At 46.6% G+C, this 23,118-nt stretch overlaps 1 protein-coding gene across 8 annotated transcripts in view; it reads right to left on the reverse strand.

Annotated features, from left to right (window-relative positions):
* MYO9B (myosin IXB) overlaps positions 1–23,118 on the reverse strand; it is a 157,614-nt gene that overhangs the window by 60,082 nt on the left and 74,414 nt on the right. For 4 of the 8 annotated variants that reach the window (XM_044270230.1, XM_044270239.1, XM_044270220.1 and 1 more), the window contains exons 11-20: positions 22,781–22,902; positions 22,535–22,676; positions 21,824–22,019; positions 21,260–21,335; positions 19,153–19,242; positions 15,080–15,193; positions 14,378–14,417; positions 12,453–12,575; positions 3,694–3,774; positions 2,299–2,409 (exon numbers count right to left, since the gene is read on the reverse strand). In XM_044270230.1, the coding sequence (XP_044126165.1) occupies positions 2,299–2,409; positions 3,694–3,774; positions 12,453–12,575; positions 14,378–14,417; positions 15,080–15,193; positions 19,153–19,242; positions 21,260–21,335; positions 21,824–22,019; positions 22,535–22,676; positions 22,781–22,902 (1,095 nt within the window). The remainder of the gene's footprint in view (positions 1–2,298; positions 2,410–3,693; positions 3,775–12,452; positions 12,576–14,377; positions 14,418–15,079; positions 15,194–19,152; positions 19,243–21,259; positions 21,336–21,823; positions 22,020–22,534; positions 22,677–22,780; positions 22,903–23,118) is intronic. The other 4 variants (XM_044270282.1, XM_044270246.1, XM_044270255.1 and 1 more) reach the window with 3 other exon arrangements.

The raw sequence follows: 23,118 nt of genomic DNA on the forward strand, positions 1-23,118 counted from the left end.
CTCGGGAGGCAATGTTCAGTTTTTTGCTTATATGTATATTATAGAGGACCAGGCATCCTCTTTTGAACTTAGCACTCCCCTCCCATCCCCCACCCCTTGGTGCTTTTAATCAGAGTAACAATGGAGCTGGACCCTCCGTGTTAAAGTACCTCCCATCTGATAAGAAGCTACCTTGTCGTCTGGTAGGTGGGCTTGACATATTTTTGATCAATAATATGCGCTAAGAGCGTCAAAGTATTGGCGTCATGTATTTGACCCTGTTCACACAGTCTTAGTGCATTTAGTAGTGTGCTGCTACTTTATTTGTTTGCTGTATTATTGACGGGTAGCTTGCACCTGCGATTTGTCTCAGGAGGTGCTGGTGTGGTGTTTATATATATAAATATTCCCACAGGAAAGACTTGTTTCAAGTCCTTCCCCTTTAAGATATGGTCTAGCAAAGATCATAGATCCCTGTTATTTGTCTTAATGGTCTTACCAAGGTAATATGTGTGAAAATAGTCCAGGATGGGGCAGAAGGATAAAGTTCTTTCTTCTAAGTTATATATGGATTTGCCCATTCTTGAAGTCATGTGATGTTTAGTTGGTTAGAAGGGGCCGAAATGTTTTTAGCATTCCGTATTGATGTCTAGGATTAGACATGCCCATTTCTTGATATCATGAGGTTTCTTCTGAAGAGAAGTAATGTATATAACTTATGTTCCTATTTTAATATCCTAAACTAATAATAGCTTTGTTATAATGTGACAGGTTATCTCCACTCACATGTATTGTTAAGCTTGTAATGCTTTATATCTACGCTGAATATATTTATTTGCATGTATCATTGTGTTTATTTACTTCTTTATTTATGTTTATACCCTTGTATCCAATAAATCTGCATATTTTTATAATACTTGTGTATTATTGTATAATGCAGAACTACATGTTTATCATTAACATCATCTCACAGCAAAAGAACTTATCTGAGGAAATAGTCTGACTCAGATGTGAATTGTATTGATTAATTTGTCTGATTCACCAGGTCATGATTTCAAGAATTTATGACAAATTTTATACATTTTATATTTTCATGGTTAATTATTTTATGACCATAATTAATAATTCTTAATTAAATTATTACCGCCCGACAGTTCAGATCAGGTGACTGACTTGGTCATTCAAGAATATTCCACTTCTTTGCTTTAATAAACTCCTGGGTTGCTTTGGCTTTATGTTTTGGGTCATTGTCCATCTGTATTATAAAATGCCGACCAACCAGTTTGGCTGGATTTGAGCACACAGTACGTCTCTGAAAACCCCAGAATTCATCCGGCAGCTTCTGTTCTGTGTCACATCATCAATAAACACTAGGGACCAGTGCCACTGGCAGCCATGCATGCCCACGCCATCACACTGCCTCCGCCGTGTTTTACAGATGATGTGGTATGCTTTGGATCAGAAGCTGTACCATTGCATCGCCATACTTTCTTCTTACCATCATTCTGGTAGCGCTTCATCTTGGTTTCATCTGTCCAAAGAATGTTCTCCCAGAAGTGTGCTGTTTTTTTTTTTTTTTTTTTTTATTCTTGAGGCTTATGAGGGGCTTTCACCGTTCAGTGAACCCTCTGTATACTTTCATGCAGTCTTTTCTTTATGGTACATTTGGATATTGATAGGACTATATCCTGGAGAGTGTTGCTCACTTGGTTGGCTGTTGTGAAGGGGTTTCTCTTCACCATGGTAATTATTCTGCAATCATCCACGACTGTTGTCTTCCGTGGGCGTCCAGGTCTTTTTGCATTGTTGAGGTCACCAATGCTTTCTTTCTCAGGATGTACCAAACTGTAGATTTTGCCACTCCTAATAGTGTAGCAATTTCTCAGATGGGTTTTTTCTGTTTTCGCACATGAAGGATGGCTTGTTTCACCTGCATGCCGCATTTTTACTTCTCAGCAAAATCTTTGAAATCCAAGCACCAGACCTCAAAAGGCCTTTTATGTGCTTGATTGAAAATGAAAAAAAATGAAAAAAAAAAAAAAAAAAAAAGAAATTGGCCACACCTGCCCATGAAACAGCCTTTCAGTCAATTGTTCGATTACTTTTGGTCCCTTAATGTAAAAGGAGCTGAAACTCCTAAACCCTTCATCCAATTTTAATGTGGATACACTCAAATGAAAGCTAAGAGTCTAGACTTTCTGTTTATTATATAACTTGACTATGTTTTAGTAAGCAGGTTAAAAAAAAAAAAAAAAAAAAAATTGTGTCAGTGTCCAAATATATATGGACCCAACTGTATATACTAGGGTATTCAAGTACCTGATAAGTGTACTTTGCACTGTATCCTGATCTCCGGATCCGCACTGTTTCCAACATTCCTGTGTACCGCAGCTGCTGAAGCACCAAAGCTTCATCAAATGTCATCTCCATCTATTGGAAGTGCACAAGACTTAACCAAAGACTTAAGAAACACATGAACCTGATAAGTGTACATTTAGAACATTATTGCTGAGAGAAAATACTGCTAAACGGTGAGCTCACTTAGGCCTATTGCACACGACCGTATGGTTTTTCAGTATTTTGTCGTGCGCAAAAAACAATTCCGCCCAAAAAAATATGGATGACGTCCGTGTGCATTCCGTTTTTTGCAGAACAGTACTATCCTTGTCTGTTATGCGGACAATAATAGGACATGTTCTATCTTTGAACGGAATGGAAAACCGGAAACGGAATGCACACAGTACATTTTTTTTGCGGACCCATTGAAATAAATGGTTCCGTATACGGAACATAAAAAACGGACCATAAACTGTGTAAGAGGCCTTATTTGCACTGGAATTTTTGTAGCGGAATCCACAACAAAAGTAAAGTACAATGTTAGTGAATGGATTTTACAAACTTATTTACTCAGAATGTAAAGACAAAATGGCAGATTTTCAAATCGAAGCCCTATCTGTGGAACTGCTGCAGAGTTTCACCAAAGAGTTAATTCACTGCCATGCAGCGAGTGACATCCACAGTTCCGCATAGACCCTAGCAGATTTCACTGTGGACTTCGGCGCAGATTTTCATGCAGATTTACTTCAAGAAAAATTGCCTATTGTGTGAAACCCAAAAGACACAACTTTATATATTGGCTAGGCTACTTTCACACCAGCGTTTTAGTTTTCCAGGCGTTGAGATCAGTCATAGGGGCTCAATATCGGAAAAAAAACGCTTCAGTTTTGTCCCCATTCATTGTCAATGGGGACAAAACTGAACTGAACGCTCCAAAATGCATTCCGTTCCGTTTAGTTGCACTCCCATACCGGAGATAAAACTGCAATATGTTGTAGTTTGCTTTCCGTCCCGAGATACGGAGCAAGACGGATCTGGCATGACCCCCAATGCAAGTCAATGGGGACGGATCCATTTTCGCTGACAAAATAGAAAACGGATCCGTCCTCCATCGTCTTTTTAATGGAGTTCATGATGGATCAGTCTTGGCAAGGTTAAACATAATACAACCGGATCCGTTCATAACGGATGCAGATGGTTGTATTGTCAGTAACGAAAGTGTTTATGCTGAACCCTGCCGGATCCGGTAAAAACGCTAGTGTGAAAGTAGCCTAATCAAATACTGTTTCCATTGGTGTCATCAGATGCTAATATGTTGGGGACATTTTGCTGTAAAGAAAACGATAATGCTGTAAAATGAAATGTGTAAGTCCCCACCTTCTCAGAATTAGAGCGGATGCATCGGATGAAGAACGGTTCAGCTTTGCCCAGAGTCTCTAGAAGCTTGTTTAATGATGCCTTGAAGAAATTGTAGAGAAGTTGGAATAGGTTTATTGAATCATATGTCTTTATTCCCTTCCCACTGCAGCCATGTTTTTTTTCATTCTTGCCTTCCAAGAGCCATAACATTTTTACATTTCTGTTGACATAGTGGATTTTTTAAATGGTACCATTTAATGTTCCATATTATGTATTAAAAAATTTGCAAATATTTTCAATATGCACTAAAACAGACTTTATTTGGTGGTTCAGTACGATGTCAAATTTATAAAATTGTTTATGTTTTACCAATTTCAAAAAAAGAAAAACCTTTTAATTTACTCTATTTTGCTATAATCTGACCCTAACTTTCTATTTTTCCATTAATTGCAGGGAAAGTTGTTGCATTTATTGGTATTTTTTTTTTTTTAACAAATCTTTATTTATTATTTTCATTTCGTATTAAGACATTAATAAAGTGCATGTCTGATTGTAATAATAAATAGTAACATAACAAAATGGTACATCTTTGGTCTGATACAGATTTTCCAAGATTCACATTTGATATCAAAATAATATGTTCTTGATAACACTTAATAGTTTCAATGGCATGTAAGTTACTTTCACAAGAAAAAGAATACATCCAAATGATCCAATCCACCTCCTAATAAAAAGAAGCGGGCGAGTACGCATCAGGGTAACATATCCCTTTCCTTCCCCCCCAATTATTGGCTGAATAGCATCATTACGGATATCAACCTCACCTCCATGTATCCCCTTACCCCAAAAAAACATAGTATATGTCTACCCGTGGCGTTGGCCCCTTTTAATTACTGTCAATTAACACTGGTAGGGGTAGATGTTAACTGAGACGCTGGGGCATTTGAACAGTTAGAACGCCACTTCAGCCATGGATCCCACACACGCAAATGTTTGTCATGTGACAATGATTCCCAACTGGACATCTCCTCCAATAGGCGAATCTCCTGAACTTTATTTATCCAATCTGTTATCCCCGGTGTTTTATTGGTAAGCCAATACATAGGAATCAGCAGTTTTGCCGCAGCTATTAGAGAAGACAACAGGGAATGCTTGGTAAGTATATATTTTTCACTGGACAAGTTTAGTAGTACCATTGATGGGGTCAAAGGCGACGAGGAGGGAACCATGTCTAGGACACATTTAGTAATCGTATCCCAGAATGGGGATATCAAGGGGCAGGTCCACCAGATATGAATTAGAGTGCCTATATTTTCCCTACATCTCCAGCACCGATCCGAATGTGAGGGGTCCATGGCGTGAAGCTTTGCAGGTGTATTATACCACCTGGTAACCAATTTATAAGCGTTCTCTTGGACTCTAATACATCTTGAGTATCCATGAGAGTGACTGCATTTATTGGTATTTTTAATGTTTATGACTTTGATTTTCTTTGCTCTATTTTTGTGCCTGGCGGTCAGAAAAACATAATTTTGGTATTGAATTCCCCCTTTCCAGCGTTTACCATGTGGGATAAACATGATATTTCAATTTGGACTTTTTATGGCACTGCAATACCAATTATTTACTGTTTTATTTTTTTATGAGATTCACTCATCTCTAATCAATTCATTCATCAGATTTCTTGAAGAGTGAAGGGCTGGCCTGCTCCCCCCTCCCCCATTAATTGACAGGGCTGGACATCTTGTCTGGCCTTGTCAATCTCATGTTGTGCTGTTGCTCCAAGTAGTGGCGCAAGCTCAGAGGCTCTGCTGATACTGGAGCAGCAAACATGCTGACTATGCATGTGCTACTACATTTCCAGGTACCCATATCAACCAAATAGATCCTGCGCTCTTGGGCCTCTCAGGTGCTGTGTCAGAAGGCATCTAAGGGATTAAAAGTCAGCAGCAGGCACCCAGTGACTATGGCGCATGCTCAGGGAAGATATTGGGAAGGAGTTAGTCTAATGTGTACGGCCAGTGTAAGAGTCAAATTTTCTGACAAATTTTTTATTTATTTTTTATAGAAAAAAAAAGACAGAATTTGATTTTTTTTTTGTTCACACTTCAAAAAGGGTTGTGCAAGATGTTTTTTTTATATTTTAAATAAGTGGTAGAGACACGAATAAAAAAAAAAAAAAGGAGATTTTTGTATAACTTACCAGTTAAATCTCTTTCTCGCTCTTCCTTGGGGGACACAGACCTTGGGTATAGCTCAGCTCCCTAGGAGGCGTGACACTAAGTAAAACTGTTAAGCCCCTCCTCCATCAGCTATACCCTCAGCCTGGAGATAGAGGCTACCAGTTACGTGTCCAAGTAGTGAAAGGATAACAACCAACAATGCAAACAACAGCCAACAACCCAACGGGGCGCCAGCCATAACCCTAGAACCAAAACACAGAAGGGCGGGTGCTGTGTCCCCCAAGGAAGAGCGAGAAAGAGATTTAACTGGTAAGTTATACAAAAATCTCCTTTTCTCGCCCATTTTCCTTGGGGGACACAGACCTTGGGACGTTCAAGAGCAGTCCAAGAAGGGAGGGACTACAACCCAAGGCGGACCACCGGAGCATCAGGAAACCGCAGCCTGCAAACCAGGCGGCCCAAAGCAGCATCCGCTGACGCGTGCGTATGCACTCTATAGAACCTGGTGAAAGTGTGCAGAGAGGACCAAGTGGCCGCTTTGCACAACTGCTCAGCCGAGGCTCGATGCCTCTGCGCCCAGGACGCCCCGACTGCTCTGGTGGAATGAGCAGTGACGCCGAAAGGCGGAGCCTTGCCCTTGGCTTGATAAGCCTCAGACACCGCCAGTTTAATGAAACGGGCAATGGCCACCTTGGAGACCGCCAAACCCTTGCGCGAACCCTCCGGAACCACAAACAGGGAATCCGTGCGCCGGAAGGATCCGGTGACCTCCAAGTAAATCCTCAACGCCCTGACCACATCCAGACGGTGCAGTTCCCGTTCTCTGGAGTGGGAAGGAGAGGGACAGAGCGACGGAAGGACGATGTCCTCATTGATGTGAAAGGCGGAGACCACCTTTGGCAGGAAAGCCGGGACTGGCCGGAGCACAACCTTATCCTGATGGAAGATCAGGAAAGGTTCGGAGCAAGAAAGAGCCGCTAACTCCGACACCCGCCGGAGAGACGTGATGGCCACAAGAAAGATGACCTTGCAGCACAGAAGGCGAAGGGAGACCTCCCGCAAGGGCTCGAAGGGGGCAGATTGAAGCGCCGAGAGCACCACATTCAGGTCCCAGGAAGGAACCGGAGGGCGGTACGGCGGAACAGAGTGAGCCACCCCTTGCAAAAAGGTCTTAATCGGCCCCAGAGGGGCCAGGGGACGCTGGAGAAGAATAGACAGCGCCGAAATCTGTCCCTTCAGAGAACTGAGGCCCAGCCCCAGGTCCAGGCCCGACTGGAGGAAGGACAGGATCGTGGGAAGAGAAAACCGGAGAGGTGGGACGCTCCGGGACTCACAGAACCCCAGATAGGACCTCCAAACCCGATAGTAGATCCTCGAAGATACGGGTTTACGAGCACGGATCATGGTGCGGACTACGTCCGCGGAGAACCCCCGTCGCGTTAAGACGGCGGTCTCAACAGCCACGCCGTCAAACGTAGCGAGCCTAAATGCTCGTGGAAGATTGGACCCTGAGAGAGAAGGTCCTCCCTGGAGGGCAGCGGCCACGGAGCGTCTGCCAACAGCAACATTAGGTCGGCGTACCAGGACCGACGGGGCCAATCCGGGGCGATCAGAATCGCGGGAACGCCCTCTGCCGCGATCCTCCGAAGAACCCGTGGCAGGAGGGGAAGAGGAGGAAAGACGTACAGAAGGGAGAATTGGCGCCACGGAAGGACAAGCGCGTCGGCGCCGTATGCCTCCGGGTCCCGTGCCCTGGCTAGGTATAGGGGAACCTTGCGGTTGAATTTGGAGGCCATGAGGTCCACGTCGGGGCGACCCCAGCGAAGACAAAGGGCCTCGAACACCTCTGGGTGCAGAGACCATTCTCCCGGATCGATGGTGGACCGGCTGAGGAAATCTGCCGCCCAGTTGTCTACCCCCGGGATGTAAATCGCAGACAAGGCTGGCACGTGCTTCTCCGCCCAGAAGAGAATGAGGGACACCTCTTGCATCGCCGCAGCGCTGCGGGTGCCTCCCTGATGGTTTATGTACGCCACCGCCGTGGCATTGTCCGATTGGATCCGAACAGGGTGGCCCCTCAGTAGATGGGTCCAGTGTCTGAGGGACAAAAGAACCGCCCTCAGCTCCAGAATGTTGATCGGAAGTCTGGACTCCGATAGAGACCAAACGCCCTGGACGGATCGGGGAGGGAAAACCCCCCCCCACCCCCGTAAGCTGGCATCGGTGGTAATCACCAGCCAGTTCAGTGGAAGGAAGGACCTCCCCCTTAGAGGGATATGCAACCACCAATTGAGGGAAGCCCGAGCCAGGGGAGGCAGAAGGAAGGCCCTGTCCAGACTCCTCGGTGATTTGTCCCAGGCCGACAGAATCGCCCTCTGAAAGGTGCGGGAATGGAATTGTGCGAACGGCACCGCTTCGAAACAGGCAACCATCTTCCCCAGCAACCGCATGCTGGATCTGAGGGAAGGCCGGTGATGACGGAGAAGGCTGCGAACCGACCCGCGAAGGGCCAGACGCTTGTCCGACGGAAGGCGGACCTCTGCCAGTTCCGTATCCAGGAGCATCCCCAGGAAGATCAGCCGTCTGGAGGGGGTAAGGGAAGACTTGGGGTGGTTGATAATCCAACCAAACCGCGTCAGGGTCTCCAGAGTGAGATCCACACTGCCGGATGCCTGTGAAAAGGAGGGTGCCTTGACCAAGATGTCGTCCAAGTACGGAAGAAGAAAAACGCTTCTTGAACGTAGAAGGGCCAAGACAGGGGCCAGGACCTCGGTGAACACCCGAGGAGCCGTTGCTAGACCAAAGGGAAGGGCAACGAACTGGAAGTGATCGTCCCCCACCGCGAAGCGTAGGAAGCGGTGATGACATGGAGCAACCGGAACGTGGAGGTATGCATCCTGAACGTCGATGGAGGCCATGAAATCCCCCTTTTCCAGGGAGGCCACTGCGGACTGGAGAGACTCCATCCGGAATCTCTGCAGGCGGAGGAAGCGGTTCAGGCGCTTTAGGTCCAAGATTGGACGCACCGAGCCTTCCTTCTTTGGGACCACAAAGAGGTTCGAGTAGAACCCCCTGAACCTTTCCGTCGGAGGCACCGGGGCGATGACACCCTTGTCCATTAGTGAGCGAACGGCCGCGAAGAAAGAGGCCGCTCGTACGGGGTCCCGCGGAGGACGGGACCGGAAGAAACGGTCTGGCGGAATGGACGCAAATTCGATCTTGTACCCGCAAGATACAATCTCGAGCGCCCATGCGTCTGAGATGTGGTTCCGCCAAAACGTTCCTGAAAAGGAGAAGGCGGCCCCCCACCCGGGTGGGTGGGGGCGCACCTTCAGGCAGAGGGCTGCTGGCCTGTGGGAGCCCGTGCAGGCTGGGTCTTGCGCCAGGTAGATTGCGCCCGAAAAAACGGCTTCTTGCGTCTATCCTGGGTTGGGCCAGAGGAAGAAGAACCGGCCCCGGGTCTAGATCCGGAGGGCTTACGAAAGGACCGAAAGCGGGACGAACCCGCGCGACCCCGTGGGGCGCCCTTTGGCCTGGACTGGGGGAGGTGAGTACTTTTCCCACCCGTGGCCTCTGATATAAGTTCGTCCAGGCGGGTCCCGAACAAGCGGGAACCCGTGAACAGTAGGCCGGCCAAGGAGCGTTTGGAAGCGGCGTCCGCCGCCCAAACCTTCAGCCAGAGTTCCCTCCTGACAGAAACCACCAGGGCAGAGGAACGGGCAATGAGGGCCCCCGCATCAAGAGAGGCCTCACAGATAAATTTTCCAGCCTGGATAATTAGCTGGGCTAAGGAACGGAGGTCCTGAACAGGAACGTCCGACCCAAACTCCTGCTCCAGCTGCAAACCCCATTCAGAGACCGCTTTGCCAACCCAGGCGGAGGCAAAAACCGGTCTAAGGGCCGAACCAGAGGCAGAGAATATTGCCTTGGAGAGGGATTCCGTACGACGGTCCTCAGCGGACTGGAGGGAAGATCCGTCCTGTACAGGAATAGCAGTGCTTTTGGACAGGCGAGCCACAGGAGGATCAACCTTGGGCGGAGATGTCCAGGTGGTCACAGACTCCGCAGGAAAGGGATAACAAATGTCCAGCTTTTTTGGTGTAACAAAGCGGACGTTGGGCCGAGTCCAAGCCTTGGATACCACAGAAGAAAAATCTGCATGTATGGGAAAGACCTTGGAGGCCTGTCTGGGTCGGAGAAAAGGACACGCCGGCCTGCTCAGAGCTGGGGGGGGTCATCGTGTATCTGAAAGGTATCGCGGATACTAGTGATAAGATGCCCCACCGCGGATGACAATTTTGACGGGAGCTCTGAGTCCATGTCCACATCCGAATCCGCCAGTTCTCCCTCAGAAGGCGTATCCCTTTGAGAGGATAGGCTTGACTGAGCTCGCACGCATGGCGGAGAGAGCGAAACATCAGGAGAAGATGTGCGCTCAACCCTTGAACGTTTCTGAGACTACGCTGGGCCCTGGAAGATTCACTGGGAGGCAGGGAATCAGTGGGGGCGGCAGAAACGGAATTCCCAACAGGTGCGACAGGGATTTCGGCAGCCTGCGGGAGAGGCGGTCTATCCACGAGACGGCCCACTACGTGTGTAAGGCTCTCCACCGCCAGAGACAGAGACCTAGCCCAGTCAGGGGGTTCAGAGACAACAGGGGGCGCAGCGGGAAGCGGGCCCTGCACCGGGGCCTGACATGCAAGGCAATGCGGCTCAGATTGCCCACTCGGAAAAAGTTCCTTGCAGGCGGTACAGGCATGGTACCAGGGTTTGGGGGCACCCGTGGGATCAGACATGCTGACAAGTGGTCGTACCTTGATACAGGGACCACAAGGGATTGCAGCGGCTATGACCAGTAGGGTTAGGAGAGGGTTAACTGTCCTACCAGTGCCTCAGAAGAACGTCAGGTCAGTTCCCTAGGAGTGAAGGTCCAGAACAGCAGCCGCGGAAGGCAGCAATAGCAGAAAGCCAGCGTGCGTCCAGCAATGCACCAGGAGTCTCCCACGTGTCTCACTTCAGTCCGGAGTGAGGAAGCGCGGCAAGCTTGAGCAGAGGCGCGGGAACAAGCTCCGCCCCCTCCACGCTTGAATGTTTCGGGACGAAACTCCGCCCCCAATGACGCGCGCGCGCGAAAAAAACACACGCACCCCTTGTTGCCCGAGATTCTCAGGCATATGCTAACAAAATAAGGGCCCGCAGGCCCCAAGAGTGCGGCGATATAACTCGTAAGGCGGGTCACCTGACCCTCGTCCCGCCGAACCGAAAAAAACGGCACGGAGCGGGCGGCGGCGGGGAGGTAGCAAGAGGCAATGCAGCTCAAGAAACGCACGTGTCTCACTTCATTGCAGCGGCTGAATTCCCAGCCACCCCATGCTGCCCGATGAGAGAGTAAGCGTGGGGGGAAGGTGCGGGATCGGGCGGGATGTAAGCAGGCAGATGGGGACAAGAAAGATGCAGATCTTACAGAGCGCTCATGAGAAGCGCAGGAAGCGGTCGGCCACGGGTGCCCCCCCCAAACCCAGTGCAAACAGGGACAGGGAATGGGCTGGAAAAGCCATCTTACCTGTCTTCACCCTCAGTTCCTTCCAGCAGGGTCGCCCCTTCAGCCACTGGCACCGCAGTGGCAGGAAGCTGGAAGAGGGGCTTGGCGTGCGGGCGACCCCCTAGCTGGCGGGATGTAGGGGAGCCGATGCTGCCCAGATCCTCCTATTGCTTCAGTGGGGGAGGCAGCAGCGCAAATACGTTGGCACTGGTGCAGCTCAACCCCGGGAGAACAGAGAGGTCCAATGCGTCTCTGGTATCCCTAGGAAAAAACAAAAATAAAATAACAAAATTAGAGAAAAAATTAAAAACAACAAGGAGAAAACAGCCCTGCAGTAGCAGGGGGTGTCTTGCCTCCTTGGACACTAAGCTAAAACTGGTAGCCTCTATCTCCAGGCTGAGGGTATAGCTGATGGAGGAGGGGCTTAACAGTTTTACTTAGTGTCACGCCTCCTAGGGAGCTGAGCTATACCCAAGGTCTGTGTCCCCCAAGGAAAATGGGCGAGAAAAAAAGTTATACACTTAGGCCCCATGCACACGGCCGTTGTATAGATCATACCAGTGTATTACTGTATTGCGGCGGCAGCAGGGAGCGCACGGCGTCATAGCAACCAGTGACGCCGTGCGCTCCTGCTCTCAGGAGGGATCCAGGCCGCGGTTCCACGGCCCGCACACGGCCGTGTGCATGGGGCCTTACTGTCCTGAACCAACTCAGGTCCAGCACCAGCGCTCTTCTCTTCTCCGCATCTGCGATGTGATAACATGCCCTACACCAAACATGACTGCTGCAGTCAACCACTGGCCTCAGCATTATACGGCACGAGTTTGGCAAGGCCATTTATTAGCTGCAGCAGTCACATAGTGTATGGGCACGTCATCACTGCAGTCAAACCCAGTAAGAACAGAGCAGTGGCACTGGAAAGGAGAGAGTTTATTATTTTACAACTGCCCCCGACTTAAAAAAATAAAAGGAAAAAACCCTTGGACAAACCCATAACAACCTAAATGTTAAGACAATGGTGGCACACATTTTTACTTTTAACCAGAACAAACCTGGAACTGAGCACTGATGCTGGGTGGTTTCTTCTTCTTGTGCAAATGAAGGAGGGACTTTGTAGTTCGGTCATGGAGAGTCATGTTCATTATTATTTTCAGAGACTGAGAGTCAAGCAGGTTCTGGAAACATAATAAAAAGACAACTCTGGTAAATTGTGATTTATAGGCAAGTGTCTCTACTGCTGGCAATGTTAAACTTAAATAACGTGTATACACACACTGGAGAGAAAAAATAAACAAATGGGGTCATTTATTAAGACCGGTGATTTAGACGCCGCTCTTAATACCACTGCGCTGGCAGTGGATGCGCCAAAGTGATGTAGAGGCAACCAGCCTATACATAACTTCGGCGATTGACCCAACGCTGTACACTGAGCGTATAAGTAGCGTATATCAAATCGTAAATGAACCCTTTAAAAGCTTATACCTTAGAGATAACCTCTATATACCTGAGGTTGTTTCTACCTACACTACAATTTGGAATATGACTGTATCATTTGCATTCCACAAATGTGTAGCAAAAAAGGTCTCACTCATAGTTCATACCCAAAGTCATTCCAAAACTAGTCTGTACATTGAAGTACTGTAAGGGCTTTGTGTAGCCTGGTCTTCGGGAACGTTCACACAACAGGGAAAAATGGTTGTTAAGTAACATGAATACCGTACATTTAATCCATAATTCACACACAGAGCATAAACATGCCATAAACGTTTCAGGAGAGACCTTGCTGACAAAGCAATTTGTAGATGCTCTAATGTTCTTCATCTTCAGCCTTTTGTTAACCACTTAGCCTTTTGATTAAATGGCCAGGATTGTAGCAAGTTTTAATCTCAGTCAATCCAGCATGGAGCCCTTCCCTGCTTTATGTTAAAGCCGGCTACTGCTGCCGATTGCAGGGTTTCAGGTACTGAGCATGTGCCACACCAGCACCATATACTGTATGTATGGCACTTGGAGCCATGGTGCTAAGACCTTGGTGGCTGTCCCGCACATGTACAGTGCTCGTCACCAAGAGGTTAAAGGGAGTATATAATTTTTTTTATTTTTTTTTACACTAATTAACCAGATCAGTTATTCTAATTGTACGTCTATTTTCTGTACATGATTACGGGGGCAGTCATCTTGCCTGAGCTGCAACTGAAAGCATTCAGATATATGCTTTACAACAGCCACATGGGCCACCTGCCATCTGGAAAGGACACAGATTTCTATGGGAGAGTGTTATTAGCATTCTCTGTTAACAGAGGGGCTGTGTCCATCAACTACTGTGTATGGTGGATCCCAGGTGGTATCTAGATATAGGCGTTAAGCTGGCCATACATATTTACAGATGTTGGACTAGCTGTGTTGGCCAAAGAGTCCATGTACACTATGGGGACAGAGGAGCAAGACACTGCCAGACAGCTCTGGTTGAATTGCAGCAGGTTCGGCCAACAAACGCATTATGTGTATGGCCAGTTTTAGGCTGGATATACACATTAGATTACTGTCAGCCAGCAGCGATCACTTATTTTTGTTCTGCTCATTCATCACCTTCACACCTTTAGCCACTGCTAGACACCTCTGATAGCAGCTCATCTCGCTTGACAACAAAAGATGTTGAAATTCAACAGCCAAGCCTTTTCTTCCCTGACATCAGGGAAGTGTAGCGAGACCCCCATACATATTAAGTGGTCGTTCAATCCTGCCGCATCAGTGACCTAACCTGTATGGGCAGCTTAACATTTCATAGAAATACTGACTCTAATGGCGAGAAGATCTCTACAGGAAATATCACGTCTGCCTATTATGAGGCTCTGTGAAAAAGACTACATATTTTATTTTTTATATAGTGACATAAAAAAGAGAAATAGCAAAATAGGTTTAACATACAAACTGAAATTTTACTTTCATTCATTGAAGAAATGATTGCTTGCATTACCTTCGGGATGAGCTGCTTCTGGCGCGTACCCTTACTTCTCCTGCAGAGATAACACAGTTCACCATCACTAGAAGGATTCTCTACCCCCTTAATACCAGATACTCTGTTTTAGTTAACGCACCAAGCCAGCATAACCATTAGTCATTTGTTAGTTGGTCCTGGGGCCATGAGATAAGTTTCCACCTCACAACAGTTCTGATCAGGTTACAAAGTCAAATACTGCTAAGAAGCAATAGTACCCAAATTACTCGGCCCACATGTGACATCCATTTCCAAGGAGAAACCACTTTTTTACCAACCATGTCTAATAAGAACTGTGGAAAGGTATTCACCATATCTTTTCTCTTGCCATAGTTCAAAACAGTATGTTAGTTTGTTACAAGCAGACTTACCAAACTTACCTGCAGTCTTAAAAAAAACAAAAAAAAACAGAATATGTATGTATGTATGTATGTATGTATGTATGTATGTATGTATGTATGTATGTATGACCAACACACGTCAAAGACAAAAAAATTCAGCATAAAGCAAAATGCAATAAGACAGACTTATTGCAATAAGACAGATTTCAAAGCTCATGCCCAGCATTTTATTGCAATGCATAGCTTCCAAAATGCACACATTCAATGATTTAGCACACAATGATAATCTTATTGCTTTGTCCTCTGCAGTCAACTGACCAAGAGTCCCTTGCACACTCACTGAAACTGATGGCGCGAGTGTCTATGTAGGGAAAGGGTGCGCAGCAGGTTGGCTGGGTCATTCCCCTGATAGGAGAGTCCCTTAATGCTGTTCATCAGCTGAGAGTGCCGCTCTCTGCCAGTGATAGGGGAAGAGGAAAGACACACAGGTTATAGATGTGAGAGGTCAAGAACACTCTTCATTCCAGACAGACGTCTTAATGTAGAAAATAGAAGTATATGTGGTTGTTCTGCTTGCTTATACACTAATAACACATTTGATGGATGACTTTGAAGAGTTTGATTTAAACACTAAGCAACTAAACTACCCCAAAAATATATAGGGAACTTTCACACAGTTAACAAAAAAACAAAAAAATTGCACAAGAAAACAAACAGTAATACAAGAAAGACACTAATAAATCCCTGAGAAACAGTTAGTAGGGTACTCTGTTAAGCCTAAAGGGCTCAGCAGATTTGGGTTCATGACACTGGCTGGCTTGTTACATGTGCACTTGGCAGCTGAAGGCTTCTGTGTTGGTCCCATGACCATATGTGCCCACATTACTGAGAAATAAGGAGATTTTTGTATAACTCACCAGTAAAATCCCTTTCTCGCTCTTCATTGGGGGACACAGAGACCGTGGGTATAGCTGTCCTCTAGGAGGTGTTGACACTAGTAAAAGCTGTTGGCTCCTCCCCTGGCAGCTATACCCCCTCCAAGCCTGGAGAGAGAGCTTCAGTTTGTGAGAAGCAGTAGGAGAAGCAAGTAAACCAACGAAAAAACGTGGAACAGCCAATGTCTAGAACCAAACTAGGTTCCAACCAGCAACAGCCACAACTGTGGCCGAACAACAATACTGGGTGGGTGCCCCAATGAAGAGCGAGAAAGAGATTTTACTGGTAAGTTATACAAAAATCTCGTTTTCTCGCCCATATTCATTGGGGGACACAGAGACCATGGGACGTCCAAGAGCAGTCCAACAGGGAGGGAAAACCACAGATACATGGAGCAAGCGCCCCTGCAGGCAACTAAGAACTGCCGCCTGCAAGACCATGCGGCCCAAGGCTGCGCCTGCCGATACATAAGTATGCACCTTGAGAATTTTGTGAATGTGCGAAAGGAGGTCAGTAGCCATATTGCACAACTGCGCGGCTGAACCTTGAATCCTCCGACTGTGACACCAAAGGGCGAAACCCTGCCCCGGGTGCAGTATGCTTCAGCAATTGCAGACGTGCAATTGCCACCCCGTAGGCCGCCAATGCCTTGCGAGGACCCTCTGGGATGCCAAAAAAGAGGGGCCGTACGCTGGAAGGAACTGGAGGCTGGCAAATAAATAGTCAGAGCCCTGACAACGTCCAAATGGTGTAACTCCCGTTCCCTAGGGTGCGAAGGGGAGGGACATGGTGATGGAAAGACAATTTCTTCATTGAAATGGAAAATCAGAGACCACCATCGGGAGAAGAATAAACGGGCCGGAGGATCGCTTATCCCTGTGAAGAACAAGGCCAGGAAGGTTCTCTGCAAGAGAGGGCCCCAACCCAGACACCCACCTGATGGATGTGATGGCCACAAGAAAAAACTACATTCCAGGATCGGGGCCGGAGAAACATCTCCCGCAAGAGTTCAAGGGGGTATTCCTGGAAACGGTAATTGGTCCACCAAAGTCCCCCCGAGCCGAAGAGGCTTGAGGGGAGACTGAGAAGCCGGCTGATAAACTACCAAGAAAAAAAAAACACCTGAATTAGGCATGTCCAACCGCAAGCCAAGGAATCAATACATTGGACAGGTAGAAGAGATGATATAAGAATCACCGGCGGAGAGGAGGTCCGCCAGCGACCGTGCATTGACCGTGTAGCAACTCTGCTCGACGGAAAGATCGACCAGACCAAGAAGAGAGAAAAAATTCCTGCCTCGAGGAGGAAGAATAGAAGGGGTGTTCTGTTCCAGGAACGAAACTCCAGCAACGGTGGCGAGTCGCGACAGCACACCCGCTCCGCCTGGCGTGGCGAGTCTCAGTCTAGACACGGAAAGTGCAGTGAAAAGGCATGACTACTATCGGACTGATGTGGCAGTCAGTAGTCAAGTCTTGAGAGGTAGTTGTAGAAACGGGTAGTACGCCCAGGACCAATGGGTAGGATCCACCTGTAGAAGGAGAATATGGAAAAAAAACTTCACCGCCCAACAGTCAGTCCGGAAAGAGACTGGAAGAAAAAAAGAAAAAAAAAAAAAAAAAAACACAGAACCAATACCCTGCATTAATGTAGATGAGGGGAACTTAGGATGCCCAACATCAAGTGGGCAGAGGGACAGGAAGGGGTTAATTATATAACATAGAAGCACCTGCACCGAGATAGAATCCTCAGAATGATCTGGTGCTGGCCCGCAGTGTCTGGCCAGAAAGGGTTAAGGCGTCCTGGAGGGGGCAGGGCCCAGCGGCTTCTGGGGGTGGGGCCCAGTGGAAGTTAATAACTTCCTGTCAGGGAAGTTATTAACCCCCTAAGAGACCTGTCCGCTGGTGCATGTTCCTGGTCTGCAGCGGGGGAGGTCGGGACTATGCATTAGGGACGGCAGAGCGCAGAGGGACCCGAGTCGCATTAAAGCATCAATTGAATGTGCCCGCCCGGCGACGGACGTGGGTCGCACCCTGTGTGTCTGCCGGTTTGGCTGGGCGGACGCCAGTGCAGGCCGGGCAAAGAAAATCGCGGCCGGAGCACCGACGCGGTGCCGGACGAACGTATGCAGTTAAACCCCTCTGGAGCGGCGCGACCGGTGTCCGCTCCCGAAGAGAGTTGCAAAGAGGTAAGTGCCGCAATAGTGACGGCGCCGGCAGACTCCGGAGGGTGGAGGGGAGCAGAAGACTCCTGCGCTCCCCTGCCTGCATGTTATGGCGTATTATGTCACCCCTTCAGCTACTGGCACCGTAGTGGCAGGACGCTGGAAAAGGGGGGCTTGGATGGGTGACCCCTTGGCTGGCGGGATGCAGCGGAGCCAGGCTGCCCTGGTCCACCTTGTCTTCTGTGGGGGAGGCAGCAGTGCGGGTGACCGTCACTGGCGCAACTCGACCCCAGGAGAACAGGGAGGCGAGGCGTCCACTGTTTCCCATCTGAAAAGAAGGAAAAAAATAAACTAAAATAAAAAATCTTCAGGAGATCCCTGCAGAGCAGGGAGGTCTTGCCTCCTATCGACACTAGAAAAAAACTGAAGCTCTCTCTCCAGGCTGGAGGGGGTATAGCCGCCAGGGGAGGAGCCAACAGCTTTTACTAGTGTCAACGCCTCCTAGAGGACATAGCTATACCCATGGTCTCTGTGTCCCCCAATGAATATGGGCGAGAAATTAAGTTTTAATATATGCAAATGAGCCTCTAGGAGCAACGGGGGCGTTGCTGTTACACCTAGAGCCTCTGACAGGACCAAGCAGTGAAAACATCAGAACTCCTGACCCTGTCAATAAAGTGTAGAGGGTGCGGCAGTTGAAAAGAGAGCAGAGCCTCTAGGTGTAATGGCAACACCCCCGTTGCTCCTAGAGGCTCACCTGCATACATTAAAACATCCTTCTTTCCAGCAATGCGGGCACATATTGAACATGGGACCAATACAGAAGCCTTCAGCTGTCAAGCTCACATGTAACAGGTCAGGCAGTTTCATAGGTACAAACCTGCTGACAGATCCCTTTAATAGACAGGAGAACAGTTCACACAAGTTAAAAACCCATAATTGCATACATGGCAATAATGGATGCAACTCTGCACCTTAGAGTGAACCGCACACCCAACACTTAGGTTAGTAGGTGGTGTGGATATATTCCATGCAGTGCGACGCTGGGTTAAGCACCTGATATATCCCAAAGGAGTCTTATCACCATAAAGCACAGTTTTTAGGTACTCTATATGGCAGTTACATTTCTATACAACTACACCAATTAATAATCTCATTCCAGCATTCTAATAGAATTTCTTTTTTTACTCTATAGTGAAAACTGCAATACATTATAAAAAAATAAAAAAAAGTTTTTTCAAGCCTAGGACCCAGTATGATTCAAGACTCCTTTGGGGGGGGGGACACAATACTTGCGTGTCACCAACAGCACTTACTTCTTATTTTCATATACACTTATGAAGTCTTCAAATACATCGATATCATAATCCATGGTGCAATCAAAGGAGAAATCGAGGAGGGAGCAGCTGAAGTGGAGTACAGGTGATCTCCAGTAAGATGTGGAACAACAGATATTTATGCACTAGCCTGCTGAGTTACCCAATTTATCTGATGGGTTATGAACAATAGAGCGGCAAAATCTCTGATCATACATTATGTAAGAGGTTATTGTATGTAAATTGCTTTCACTACAAAGAACCAGGGATAAAAGCCCTTTTACATGGACTGATAATTGGGAACGAGTATTCGGAAGAATGCTCGGTGCCTATAATTAGCATAAAGGTGCCGCCGATGACCTGACAAACAAGCAACCGTTTGTCGCGTTATCACATTTGTCACGTATCACCACAAATCCTTTTTCGCTGGCAGATCGCCCTATGTGAACAGGCACATGCTGCCGACCGACAAACCATGGAACAAATGAAAGGTATTCGCTATACGGGGGGGAACTTCCTCATATCCGATTACTGACCCTTTTATTGGCCCAAATGAAATTGCCATAAAAAGAAAGGCTAAGCCTGGTTTTCAGTCTAAAATACACTTGAGGCGTGAAAAAGTGCAAAATAGAAGTTTATGAATATACTTTAAAAAAAAAAAAAGGTTCTATCTGTGCATGGCTAGAATAAAGCCTTCTATTTCCTAACTCTAAAACGAATAATTCTAAAATGCCTGCATGTCTCTTTATAGGCTACTTTCACACTGGCTGTTTCGGCTTTCCGTTTGCGAGATCCGTTCAGGGCTCTCACAAGCGGTCCAAAACGGTTCAGTTTTGCCCTAATGCATTTTGAATGGATAAGGATCCGCTCACAATGCATCAGTTTGCTTTCAATCAGCCTCCATTCCACTGCCTGCAGCATTTTGCTGTCCGCGTGACGAAACTGAGCCAAACGGATCCATCCTGGCACATAAAGTCAATGGGGACGGATCAGTTTTCTCTGACAATAGAAAACAGATCCGTCTTACACTGACTTTCAGTAGAGTTCATGCCGGATCAGTCTTGGCTATGTTACAGATAATACAAACGGATCCGTTCATGACAGCTGCATGTGGTTGTATTATTGTAACTGATCCGTTGTTGCAGATCCATGACAGATCCGCCCAAAACACGAGTGTGAAAGTAGCCATATTTGTACACAAACAATTAAAGGAACACTAAACATCCCTCCCGTAAAGGGATTATCCGAAGTCTAAAATGTGCCTCCCAATGCCCGGGCCCCTCATATAGGATTATACTTACCTGCTGCCCGGCAGCCTTGTTGCTCCTGATTCCCGCATGGCCGACGCTGCATCTCGAGCCTCCCCGGCATCGCGGGTCACACTAGGGAGGCTCGTCCCCATTGTGGACTGCTATTGGCTGCTCCCCCCTGTTGCCAGATGTTTTGATTTGAGCGACAGGGAGATGCAGCGGCAGCCATGCAGGGATCAGGAGCGACGCGGGTTCCAGGGAGCAGATAAGTATAAACTATATGAGGAGCCCGGGCATTGGGGGGCATGTTTTAGAATTTGGATAACTCCTTTATTTTGACTCATAATACGATTAAAACTGAAAAATACATAAAGAAATCTGATCAAGGAGCTCAGCTATGTGCCCCCTACTTGTCCTCACGGTCATGTGTATGCCTGTAAGACAACTAGCTGAAGCAGGAGCTTCCCACCCTGCCCTGTCCCCCAGTTGAAAATGGAACAGATCAGCAGGAGATAACCCGATGTTCTCTGCAGGGTTTACATGCTAATTTAGAAGAGAACTGCTTTACTTGCAAACTCTTAATATACTGAGCACAAAAGGAGAGCAGCCACAGTGAAATCAACCTCAACATGGGTGCCCAAAAAGATGCACCAGCAAACTAGCACTTCTTCCCATGTAGTCCCTTCGCTCTAGCTGTAAAATCCACAGAATTGTAGAGTTTACAACATTTCCAATAAAGCCTTTCATATAAGAAATACAATTGTAACCTTTAAATTGTCTATGCATGATAGGTTTAATACTTCTGATTTTATATATTGTAAAATAAGGTTTTGATGTTGCAGTGTACAGATGCTCACCGGTATACTTTCTCAGCTGAGGTATTTGACTTCTGTAACTCCCCCAAAGGGACTCGTGGCCCTTTCCTAACCACACCTAGAACAAACAGTGAAACAAATTTAGGGCATTGGAGCTTCCACTTGAGGCCTCTGCAATTAAAAGGAGGATTCCTAAAAAACTTGTAGTCAATGGAGTGTGTTCAACTCCATTCAGGTCAGTTATGTGCTCTGGCAATTCTGTTATTTCCATTGTTTTGCTCTTCTAACAGACCAGAACAATGGAAAGATATATAGTGGTGATGTGAACCCGGCCTAAGGTCAATTGCACAATTTTACATTAGTCTTTATGCAAGCCAAACCCCGGAAGATGGCAAAAAACTAATGAAAAAGATCTGCACCTCTTCAGTTCTGTGGAGCAACTGCTAGCTTTGGCTTACAGATTTTATCCATGGTTTACTTTTTAACACTATTCAATAACTGCATCACAAAGGACAGCTGAACTAGAAAAAGGTTCTGCAATGCAACTGACAGTTTTCAGAATCCGCACCACCTCTAGATTACAGGAAATCAGTCAGTGCAAAGTACCTGCTGTCTTCTCTGCTCGTTGCCTCGCAGCCTCATTCAGTACAGCCATTGATCTAATTGCTGCCCGCAGCACTGCCCATCGGAAGACAGACACTGGATCCATACCAATGAGTTCACGAATGTATGCACCGTCGCTGCTTCGGAGGAGAGCCACAATATCAGGCCTCATGTAGTCTGTATTTTTCTCCCGAAAATCCTGCAAGTGAGAAAACAATTATGTGTATGTGTGTGTGTGTGTGTATTACATACACATATACATATATATATACATATATATATATATATATATATATATATATATATATATATATATATATATATATATATATATATATATATATACACATATAGGCTCAGTTGGAGCCGAAACGTCGCTTTGCCACAGATGGGTGAATAAACTCAGATTTTTTTCACTAATTGCTGGGAGTGCAGTCCAATTTTTTGTATCTATATATATATCTATATATCTATCTATCTATATCTATATCTATATATATATTATATACAAACATACATACACACACATATACACACTATATATGTAGCAAACTTTCTTGGCTTTGTAGTTTCCAAATAGCTGGAGTGCCGGAGGTTGGTGATCCCTGACATACAGTATAATATATTAAACACATTCATTCTATATATACACACACACACACACACACACATACATGGCTCCAACCACTGTGACTACAAATGTAATGCCCCTACCTTGATCTGGTACTTTACTTTGCCTGCAAAGTGACGAATGATGAACGCGGGCTCCATGACCGGTGTGCCAACAAAGTACTTATTATCCTCATGCTGTTGTTTGAACTTGGCCAACAAAGTGCGGGAAGTGGCGTGAGGAAAACTGGACAAAAAAGAGCAAGTAACCAAATGACGGCAAAACATTTTATTGGATAACACTTCATGCCAAATGCTAACTTAGTTTCAATAGGTTTGAACTATACATACTTGCTTTCCTCATCCAACAGGTAGAACAGGCCAGTTGGTTTCTTGCTGATCAGATGGATGCAGCCCACATTATCTGTGTAGTCTATGTTGTGCCAACTAATTCCTTCACTTTGATATTCTTCCTGCAATGCATACATCCAGGGATTTACTTTTATCATACACTACAGACCTAAATTTATCAAAAACATTCAGTATACACTACTCACAAAAAGTTAGGGCTATTTGGCTTTCGGGAAAAAATTTATGGAAAACCTAAAGAGTTCACGCTACAGAGATATTATAGCAGGAAAGTAGGGCATTTAAGTAGATGCATGCAATAGTGATTTCCTCATCTCAAA

Source organism: Bufo gargarizans, chromosome 1, assembly GCF_014858855.1.
Source record: "Bufo gargarizans isolate SCDJY-AF-19 chromosome 1, ASM1485885v1, whole genome shotgun sequence".
NCBI lineage: Eukaryota > Metazoa > Chordata > Amphibia > Anura > Bufonidae > Bufo > Bufo gargarizans.